The following is an 11,828-nucleotide window of genomic DNA, read 5'->3' on the forward strand; positions in this document are numbered from 1 at the left end:
CTGCTCTCACATCCAGTTCAGAACTTCACCTTTTACTTGAATAATGCAGTCTCTTCTACTTGGTCTCCATTACTTTCAAAATCAAATATAATTTGGCACAACCTAGTCCTTTGCATATTTTTCCAGCCTTATTCTACTTCATCCATTCCATACAGTAATCATATGTTCCTCACACAGAATGCTCTGTCTCCTTCCCTGCCTCATCCCATGTCTGGAATATTTTCCCCATTTCTGCCTCATATTATTCCTATATCTCTTCAAGACTCAATTCAAATGCTATCTTCAGCAGGAGGTCTTTCCTGTTCTCTTATTTGCTTGTGCCTTCCTCTCTAGGTTATTTTTCATTTATTTAGTATGTCTCTTTAATACAGCCATTTATGTATTTGTCTCTTCCATTTGAATGGAAGTTCCTTGGAGGCAGGGACTGCTTTTGCTTTTGCTTTTTCATTCTAATTCCAATACTTAGTGCCTAGCAGTGTTTATCAACTGAATGGGAGATCCACTGGCATTTGGCAGGCATCTTATTCTCTGTTATCCCATCAGCCTTACCCCCAGCTCAGAGATTTTACTCTCGCTACTCTGCTTTTAGCTTTTCTCTCAAAATAAAGTGAGAATTCCAAATTAAAGAATGAAAACAAAAATGAGGTGACAAAAAATAGAGATAAATTGTGGCAAAGTGTTTCTTTGACACGAGAACAACAGCTGCTCCCATTTGGATGGTCCTCTGAGGGTAATGTAGATGGGTGCTCTCTGTGACATCCCTAGTCCCACTTGGCATCAAACCATTGCACTCAATCTTTAGTAACGAAGCCAAATGAGCCTTGAGTTGCAGAGTCTATTAGATTAGTCATCCAATGATGGATATTTTTGTTTTTATGTTAAACCAGATAAAAGCAAAATGCATGAAAATGAAAAAATAATTCCTAAGAGAGGCTATCTATAGAAAGATATAATGTACTCAATGCATGGAATAACAGAGTGCTTTTCTTTTTTAAATAAATAAAGTGTAATTCAACCATGGATTGGATACTCCATCACACATTTTTCTTTTTTTTAATGGAAACAAGCTCTATTTTTATTCTTTCTATGATCTTAGCTAATACCTTTACCTGCCTGGTCCTGTTTCCTCAAATACAAAATTAGGAATTGTATTGAACCAAGTGACTTAGAAGTCACTAAAATCTTGTCCTAAACTATTAATCACAAACATTGATTTTTTTTTTAATGGGATTTAAAAAGTGATGTGCTGGTAAATGTTTAACAGTGAGTTCTCTGGGGGAAAAAAGGCACAGCCTTTTAAGTTTAATCTGCACTATTAACATTTTTTTCCATCATTAAGTTTAAACAATCTACAAAACAATAAATCATGCCATTATTTGTAGCAGTTGTGGATCTCCAAGATATTAATGTTCTCACTGGAAATTTAACCACTGACTCTCCTGAGCTGCTTTAAATTGGTTCTAGCTCACTCCTAGGTTTAAGGCAATTACCAGAATTCCCTATACTGACAAGGTATTGAAAAGCAAACTTGTTAATTTACATATTCAAATATTCACATAATTATATATTATACACTATAAATAAGTATCTTCAGTGGGGACTTTATTTTTCCCCATAATCAAAAACCCAACCTGATAAGTGTTCTCCTATGCCCCAAACTCCATTTTTCTCTGAGCACTTAGCCCAGACATGGGAAGAGACCAAATGTAGGTCTCTCCCACAACTGGAAGTATTAGGAGCAACACAGTTCATTTTTATTACTTCAAGTGGTCTATAACCACATAATCTGAGGATAATCAGTCAACTGGGCAAGATTTCAGTCAGTCCTTCCTATTCTGTGAAATTAATATTAAAAAACAGTGATGTGGGAGTGGGGAGGACAGGGAGGATGTCCTTGGACAAAAGAAAGAAAAAAAACTGCTTTCACTTTCCACATATTTTGATTTGGATTTCAAAGGAGGGGGGATGTGAGCTTTGGATCTGGAATCAGACCATCTAGGTTCAAATACACTTCTGCTTCCTCCTTTTTGTCTTTAAGTAAATTATTTAAATTCTCTGTGGCTTTTGCTCCCTCAACTCCAAAAATAGGTATTTGAAATAGATAATTTCCAAGGTTCTTTTCTTCTTTAACTTTCTATTAAATCCAGTGAATATTATAGATAGAAACTTTATATTCAGTAATATAATGTTCTACCAATGAAAAAACTTACTCTAGGATTTTTTTCCCCCAGTGTAGTGATGACTTGCACTTAGCTATTTCTCCTTGTCTTTTAGCTGGCAATGTACTCACAGAGCAACAAGTTTGAATTAAGAAACAAATCCTATAGGCTTTGGAGATGAGGTTCTTTTTGGCATTTAAAGTCCTTAACAATCTGTTTCTTTCCTACTTTTCTATTTTTATTACCCTTTATTCACCAGCCACATACTCTATGCTGTAGCTAAATCTGGTACTCCTCACATGAAACTCCAGCTCCCAACATTGGGCTTTTTTCACTGTTATTAATACTTGGAAGCCCCTCCCACCTCAATTCTATATCATGGCTCCTTGGCTTTCTTCAAGACTCGGGTTAAATCCTAAATTCTCTAGGTAATTTTCTCTAGTTCCTTGCTGCTAATTCTTTTCCTCTGAGATTACTTTCGATTTGTGCTATCTGTATCTTCTGTGTACATTATAATTCACATGCTATCTCACTAATAAAATTTGATTTCCTTGAGGTTAGGAACCCTGTTTTTGCCATTTTTTTTTTTATCCCTTTTACTTAACATAATGGCTTAGAGTAAGCATTTAACAGTTGTTTATTGAGTAACCAAATATGATGTTCTAACCGTGCTTTGAAAAAATCTCATATGTGACCTTGTTCATCTAACCAAACCAAAAGCATCATTATGCTTCAGCAGGGTAAAGCACTGGCAATATGTATGTGTGCGACTGACTAAATCTGTTTGTTTTTCCAGTTCCTAATTTATGGAAGCTACTTCTTAGTCATCGCTGGAATTTTCATAGTGAGAAGCATTTATATAATCTATTTCGCCAAATGCAAAAAAAGGGAAATGGATATTATGGCCAATCCAAACTCAAATGAAGCAACACCAGAGGAACGTACCGAATCAACACAGTTTTAGCTCTGCCCACATCGGTCTGTTTTTTTTTTTTGTTTGTTTGTTTGTTTGTTTTTTGGGGTTTTTTTTTGTTTTTTTGCAAAAAATTATTTTGACTGAAAATTTTTGAAAACTGGTTGATTGCCATGAATCAAAAGATATGAAGTGACTAGATATCGGTGAGCCTTTTCTAAACCACCATTAGTCTCAGTCCCACTGGACCAGGTCTTTATTTGACCTCAGTTCAAATTGGGTGCTCCTAAGAGATTCAGTCACTGATTAATCCAGCCTTTCTACATGGACTCAGTAAGAACAGAGATCTCCCAATCCCCAATGCAGCACTCACAAGCCATGGGGTCAGGACAACTGAAGCTTTTTGACAACCTAAGGAGCTGATATGAGCATTCTCTCTATCTTCATAAATTTCTAAATGGAACAGCCAGAATTTCCTCCCAACAGATGTCTGCTTTTGCCAAAACAAACAACTCCCATGAAAATGTTCATCATTGCCTCATTCTTCCTCCCCAGTAATTAAGCACACTCTCTGCACTACTTGTAATTCTCCTGGAAAATGCAGTCATCTATGTTTGTGTCTAAAGGAGACTCCACTAAATCCTGAAATGTTGCTCAGAAACTGTCACTCCAAACAGTTGTTCCTTATCTTATCTATCAAACTATGTTGTCAAGAAACTAAAGCACTGGGACAGATTTCAGAAACTCCTCAGGATGCTAGTCCTGGCCCTGATCTCAGCATCCACTGTGACCTATAAACCTCAGTTGCATTCTCTTTCATTTGACAGGGAGTATATCATTATCTTATTGTTATCATTTTCTAAAAAATGAAAGGATCTTTCTAAAAAGAAAGGACCTACTGGAAAAGATTTCTGAAATCTCTTTATTCTGCTCTCCTTCAAGAGAGGGAGATTTCCAGAAATCTTCTCCAGTGGGTCTTTAAGAATATTGTCTATTATTTATTAATTGAACTTCATTATCAAATGTCTGTTGGTGCTAAATAAATGGTGTTTTTTTTTATTGTGAAAAAGTTCTATCTAACCATCTGTGGATAATTTTTATTGATCATTAATGCTTGTTCCTGAAAAGCCAGCATGACAAATTAAATAGGAAATTTCTAAAACAGCGTGCAACTGTGAAAAGAGAGACCCCAATGGTAACTTTAAGGTCAAATTATCCCTCCTGCTCACCCCAAAAATGAACCCAACAGTCAGGATGATGATTAGGTAGTTTGAAAATACAAAAATCTACTATTCTTTAATAAGGGATTTATAAAGTCAAAAGCTATCTACTTCCAAAGAAAGAACCGATTTAAAAAAAAGAAAGTACAGCTAGTATGGTTTTTATATACATTATAAGTCTGTATTAATTTGTGACCTTGTCTAGTGCAATGTGGGGGGGGGGGGGTGGAAAGGGAGACAGTTCAGAACTAAAAAATTTTTTTAATTAAAAATTTTTTTCTTAATTAATTTTTTTTTAAATTTCAGGTTAAAGTCAGATTTCCCTGACTTATATCGGGGAGGAGGACAGTCATTGGGCCTTAGAGGGAAGTGAAAAGGGCTACTTCAAGATACAGTGGGATTCCCCAAGTTGGAAGTCTTCTTACAAAAGCTGCATTACCAATTGCTGGATACAAGTTACAGGCTAATGGGGGAGATAATATACAACAACAACAGCATAAAAAAAAAAGCTTAAAAATAAGAGAAAAGGAAAAAGGAAGCTATTCAGGGGCATGATGGAACATGTTGGGATGGAGAAATCCAAAGGAGTGCAAGAGGGTGGGAAAGGAAGAATTGGCTGGTCTAGGCAGAGGAGGAGTAGAAGAACAATTATGATGACAAGTAATGTCTTCTAAGCAGAAAGAAAGGGGTGAGGCAAATTGTAGGAGATAAACAAAAGAGATGAAATAAGGCTTGTTAAGAACTTAAACAGAGAGCTAACAGGAGTCTTTTTCGACCTCTTTACAAACTTGGTCCGCTAAAAAAGTCACTTTTGTCCAGTAAATCCTTTATTCTGAGATCTCCTCAAATGCCCCTCCAAGATGGAGGGGGAGGAATAGATTAACTCACAGTAGTTATACATAATACCAAAATACATGAGTCTCATAATGTTCTACTTGTCTGCTTTGTGAATTGGATTGGCCCTTATCCAATCCCGGTGAAAATAGATCAGTGTCTATGTCTCCATAGGCACTCTGGTTGCGGGACTTCACAGGGAAAGGGAATCTGGGCTGTTCTAGTATGAAATGGGATGTTTCAGCAAGAAAGAAGCTTCCCATTAGCGCAATTCTTAGATCAGCAGAATAACCACCTATCTGTGATGCTACAGAGCAGATGCCTGTGTTGTTTAGAACTCAGACCAGGCAGCCTTAAAAGACCTTTCTACCTCAAGATTCCATATTTCTCTTTCATTAGATGATCTCTCAAAGCCCCTTTCAGAATATAATTCAATGAAAAAGAAACTGGTTACTGCAAAGGTGAGGAAAGGTAAAAAAATATTTAATTCAGATGCTTTTAAACTAATATGCTGATTCACTTTTTCAAGAAAGGCCATTGCCTCCTGAGAATACTGTGATACTTTGTCATTTGGGTAAATTAAATCAAGGATTATGGAAAGGGTTAAGACAAAGAACAGAAAAAGGAACAATTTCTTTAGTGAAAGCTAGCAATTTCTTATCGAACCCTCTCCTGTTTCTGTGTGTATGCATAAGTCATTTCATACTCTTGGAATGCTTTCTTTCCTTAAATCTCTCCTCCTTCAAAGCCTAGTTCAGATACTGTTTTCTTCATTGAGCTTTTTCCTACTTCTTTCCTCCATTCACTGTACTCCCACACCCATCCCAGCTAAAAGTGCTTTATGTCTCATCAGATTTTTCCAGAGCATTTTGTTTGTTTATTTGTTTTTTTTTAACCTATCACACTCTACTTTGTATGTCAAGGATGTAGTAGTAAATATTTAACAATAGCTTTCTGGAAGAAGAGATGGAAATATAAGTCTGATACACTAGCAGATTTACTCTATATCTTTAGCATTTTCTTCACTTTCTGAGGTCCAGACTATCAACAAAATGATAAGCCAAATTTACAAAGTGTAAATAATCATACTGAAGTTTTTTTTTTTTTTATTACAGCTTTTTATTTACAAATATATGCATGGGTAATTTTTCAGCATTGATTCTTGCAAAACCTCCCATTCCAACTTTTGCCCTCCCTCCCCCCATCTCCTTCCCTAGATGGCAGGTAGTCTCATACATGTTAAATATGTTAATAAAGTATATTTAAATACAATATATGTATATATATTTATACAGTTATCTTGCTGCACAAAAAAAAAAAAATCGGATTTAGAAATAAGGTAAAAATAACCTGAGAAGGAAAACAAAAATGCAAACGGACAATAACAGAAGGAGTGGAAATGCTATGTTGTAGTTTACACAACATAGTTCCCATAGTTCTTTCGCTGGGTGTAGCTGGTGCTGTTGTTCATTGAACAATTGGAACTGAACTGGATCCTCTCATTACTGAGGATGGCCAGGTCTATCAGAATTGATTATCATATAGTATTGTTGTTGAAATGTATAATGATCTGGTCCTGCTCATTTCATTCAGCATCAGTTTATGTAAGTCTCTCCAGGTCTCTCTGTATTCATCCTGTTGATCATTTCTTACAGAACAATAATATTCATATACCATAACTTGTTCAGCCATTCTCCAATTGATGGGCATCCACTCAGTTTCCAGTTTCTGGCCACTACAAACAGGGCTGCCACAAACATTTTGGCACATACAGGTCCCTTTCCCTTCTTTAAGATCTCTTTGGCATATAAGCCCAGTAGTAGCACTGTTGGGTCAAAGGGTATGCACAGTCTGATAACTTTTTGAGCATAGTTCCAAAGTGTTCTCCAGAACGATTGGATACATTCACAATTCCACCAACAATGTATCAGTCACACTGAAAACTTGACAAGTTCCCAGAGACCAATTTGAGCTGATTCCAGCATGTCCTATACCAGTAGCTTGTAAATTTGAGGGCAGAGACTGTGATGTTCATTTTTGTCTAGCTGTTGCATAGCAAAATACCTCATATATGGTAAGTACTTCATATGGGCAAGGGCAGGATTTGGGGAGCGGGGCATTGTTGGCCATGTGGCTAATGGGTGTCTACATCATTAAGCCACAGGGCTTAAATGGTGGTATAAAACTTTAGATTCTCCTTCTCTAGTCTTTCTTCAAGGGACATTTTGATTCCTTCCAGGAAGAACCGAGAAGTTGGCCACTCTGCTCTCTTCAGAGAGTTTGAGAGAGAGTGTTAGTCTAAAATCATATCTATCTGCCCCTAATTGTTAGACTAGGAAAAATAACTTTTAAGTTCAAGCTGAGGTCCTTAATTACTGTCCCTTAATAAGAAAGGAATGATCCAAGCTAAATATTCAAGTTTTGACTTCCCACTAAATGGAGTCTCATAAAGAATGTGTGTAGCAAATAGCAAATATATCCAAGCAAATAGAAATACCAAAAGATATACAGATGAGAATATGTGCCAGACAATGTAGAGAATGAATAAGCATTCACACTGGAAATAAGTTATTTCTACTCAACCAAGATTAAGAGAAAATACTGGAAGTCACTCAAAGGAAAATGTCCCAAAGTCTTTAATATCTAGAAGTAGGGACATGATTGAAGTGCTGAGTCCTCTACATGATGGCTAGAGTCTTTCTCTCCCTTCAGGAGCCTGAAGAGAATCTGGAATCATATATATTTTTCCTCAAAGCTGAAACTCAGATAACTAAGATCTTTCTTCTCTCAAATTCTTGCCAACTTTAAGCCTGTAGCACTGAGTAATAAATCTCCACCAATGAGGATGGCCCCATGCAAATAGATTTTGAGTTGTGGGTTACACATGTTTCTTTAATATGATTGAATTGAAATAAATTAACCCCTTTGTTTTCACCAATCTCTGTTCTTATATTGTACTTTGGTTATATTCACAATTGCAACTCATTTTATGTAACTTTCTAGAGTATATGATGAGGAGAAATGACAATTTTCTGTCCTCCAGTTTACATTCTCCTAGGATGACACAATATGAATAGAAATTGGAGTTGCACTAATGAATTATCATTTTTATGTATACCTGGATACCATGGTGAAAATAAATCCAAAATGCCTGCTTTTACTATGTGGTGTTGGATACAATTTACCAAGTAGACTGGGAGTGGCTCTCTTTTTGATGTTAACTGGACAACTAGAGCAGAAAAAAAATGGTGGCCCTCACATCAACTCTACGGAATCCCTTTTTTTCCCTGCTGTGGTTGGTATTCTTAATCAAAGCATTGATCTAATGTTTTAGGGTTTGGTTTTTTGGGGGATTTTTTGGTGAAGATGGCAGACATTTTGAAAAAAAAGAACACAACTTTTAATGGAAGTTTAGTTTATTGAGGAATTTATAAAAAGGTGATCTTGTATCAGTGCATGTTAGCAGTAGGGGAAAATTTATAAAAAGTATAAGGTACATACAAAAAGAATGGAAATACCAGTGTAAAAGTTATAAAGGATTATACATTTCAAAACAAGAAAATGTTAGAAATCATCATACCATTTTGTTCAACTCTATATGTATATATAAAGACACATGTATAAATATATATATATATATATATATGATATAACTTCTCTTATGGCACTTAAAAATCAAAAGATTAATACTATCCTTTTACACATGGAACAAAGCCACAAAATTTTCTATGATACACAACATTTTAAAGGTCTGAATATATAATTATTGATTGAATGTATGTCATAGAGGAGCAGATTTTGTGCAAAAAGAGAAAATCTTACCTTTGTTCTATACATAAGTCTCCAGAAGTTCCTTCTGGGAAGCCAGTCTCTGATCACTCTCCCTTAGCAGCAGCATTGCTTCTTACAACAGCACTGCTGGCAGCAGCATTTCTGTTGGCAGCAGCCCTTGCCACAGCCACAGCACTTACCACAGCCACAGCCACAGGAGCCACAGCCACCACAGCAGCAGGTGCGGCGGCAGCAGACCACTGTCGGGCTGCAGCAGCCCCCACAGCAGCCACAGCAGCAGGGGCAGCAGCCGGAGCAGCAGCCTACACGGCGGCAGGTACAGGTGGTACAGCAGCCGCCGCAGCCACCACAGCCACAGCCGCCACAGCCACCACAGCCACCACAGCCACAGCCGCCGCAGCTGTTGCAGGTGGTACAGCTTCCTCTACAGCCACAGCAACCCATAGTGTCAGTCAAAAGGGTTCAGATGAGATGAGGAGAGAGAGGAATCAGGAAAGGTGAGTAAAGTTTGATGCTCTCTTGCTACAGGGTAGCCCTTAAATACTGTCCTGGGGGGCTACTGCTCAGGACACATGACACTGTTGTTTATTTCATTTTCTATGGGAAACACGTTTTGTTTACTTCCTTATGTGACTTTTCAGCTTCATTAAATTGCTTGTTTTAGTTTGTCCCAAAATAATTTGTTATATAAAAGTATTCAAAGAGTGTTAAAAACCAAACCAAACCAAACCCTAAAATTCTTCATGGCAAAGCATTACTTTTTTTCAGAGATGTTTCTTAAAAGAAAGTCCCAAACTCATATGCGAAATCATCTACCTTGAAATAAAGATCAGAATGGCAATATGTCTTTGGCAATGATTACTAGGGTTCTCTCCCAATGTAAAGCTATCTTCTCTCAAAAGACTTTCAAAAGCTATCCCCTAAACTAGGAAGATGTTACTTTCATTAAAAACCACATCTGAGTCTAAAATGTAGACATTCCAAATGTACACTTTTACAAGTGTTCACTCTTCACATTATATTCATGCCATTCTGTAAACCATATTTATTTTACATTCACTCTTACAAATTCCATTTTCCTCCCCAAAAGGATGATTTTTTTTCTCTTATTTCCATTTTCAAGCTTCCACATATCCCTGAAAAAAAATGGGATAAAGTCCCTGGTAAAGAAAATTTAGGAAATGAATTGTGAAACTGATCCATCATACCATTTTGTTCAATTCAAATATATATATATATATATATATATATATATATATATATATATATATATATAACTTCTCTTATGGCACTTAAAAATCAAAAGATTAATATTATCCTTTTATACATGAAACAAAGCCACAAAATCTGCTCTGATATACAATAAAGTTTAAAAATCTCTCTTATTCAAATATCATATTCTAGATGAGCAGTTTTCATACTTTTTTTAACTTCAAGATCCCTTTGTATTTTAAAAAATTATTGAAGACTAAAGATCTTTTGTTGATATGAGTTATATCTTATATTTATCATAATATCAATTAAAATATTTTAGTGTTATTATGAAAGCAACTATGACCTCTCAATGTAGTAAAGAGGTCTCAAGTTCAATTCTAAAACATATACTTACATATGTATATATGTATATTACATGTTTCTTTAATACATTACATATGTATATATGTGTATATGTATATATAAAAATTATAACTGTCTTCTATTATGGGACTTAAAAATCAAAAGATTAATACTATCTTTTTACACAAAACAGAAACCACAAAATCTGCTATGATACACAATAGTTTAAAGGTCTACAATCAGTAATTGTATGTATGCCAGAGAGGAGCAGATCACAACAAGGCTTTTCCAGACCATACTTTGAGGACTATTGATCTAAAATTTCTTTTTTTAATAGTATTTTATTTTTCTAAATACATGCAAAGACAGTTTTCCACATTTACCTTTGCAAAACCTTGTTTTCCAATTTTTTTCTCCCTTCCTTCCTTACCTCCTCCTCCCCAAGACAGCAAGCAATCCAATGAAGGTTAAACGTATGGAATTCTACTAAATATATTTTCATATTCTTTATGCTACACAAGAACAAGCAGAACAAAATCACAAGAAAGAAAAAATATACAAGCAAACAAGCAGAACAACAACAACAAAAAAAAAAAAAAAAAAAAAGGAAAAATACTGTGTTTTCTGCAATCCACATTCAGTTTCCATGGTTCTCTCTGGATGCAAATGTCTCTTTCCATTCCAAGACTATTGGAATTGCCTTAAATCACCTCATTGTTGAAAAAATCCAAGTCTTGTCCTTGTCCATGGTCTCATCAGTGCATTTACTCTCTCCATTATCAGGTCACAAAACACCTATTCCTTATTCTTTGTGATTAATTTCCAGTTTCTTCCACAAATCTTTCACTGAGATCTTTAATGTGCTAAAAGTCTTTAAGGCCTATAGGTATTTTTTTTTTTAACATCTTCTATGAATAAGAGAGTCCTTGGTTTGTCAATCTCTGGGATTGTCTCTCTTCTCCCAAAAAAGATGTTCCCACAGTCATCAATCTAGAAGTTCTTCCTCCTCAAATTTCTTCAGGTCTTTTGTCCACAATCTATATGAATCCATCCACAAGCGATAAATTTATCAAGTGTCTACCATATATGTGCCTGAGGCAGCTAGAATGCCAGCCCTGGAGTCAAGAAGATTCATTTTCCTTAGTATAAAACTGACCTCAGACAATTACTAGCTAGCTATGTGACTCTAGGAAAATCACTGAATTTTGTTTGCCTTAGTTTCCTCATCTATAAAATGAGTTGGAGAAAAAAATATCAAACCCACTCCCATGTTCTTGCCAAAAACAAAAAAAAAAAAAAAAAAAAAAAAAAAACACTAAAGAGTCAGATACTAATGAAAAATGACTAAACAAA

General features: G+C 35.7%; 1 protein-coding gene across 4 annotated transcripts in view; it reads left to right on the forward strand.

Annotated features, from left to right (window-relative positions):
• Positions 1–5,881, forward strand: part of SLC19A3 (solute carrier family 19 member 3) — a 47,757-nt gene extending 41,876 nt beyond the window's left edge. For 3 of the 4 annotated variants that reach the window (XM_031957899.1, XM_031957898.1, XM_031957897.1), the window contains exon 6: positions 2,956–3,202. In XM_031957899.1, the coding sequence (XP_031813759.1) occupies positions 2,956–3,123 (168 nt within the window). In that variant the 3' untranslated portion in view covers positions 3,124–3,202. Of the gene's footprint in view, positions 1–2,955; positions 3,203–4,598 lie in introns of those variants that run through there. The other variant, XM_003766132.3, reaches the window with a different exon arrangement.
• Positions 5,882–11,828: the final 5,947 nt, after the last annotated feature.

This window comes from Sarcophilus harrisii, chromosome 3, assembly GCF_902635505.1.
Source record: "Sarcophilus harrisii chromosome 3, mSarHar1.11, whole genome shotgun sequence".
Taxonomy (NCBI): domain Eukaryota; kingdom Metazoa; phylum Chordata; class Mammalia; order Dasyuromorphia; family Dasyuridae; genus Sarcophilus; species Sarcophilus harrisii.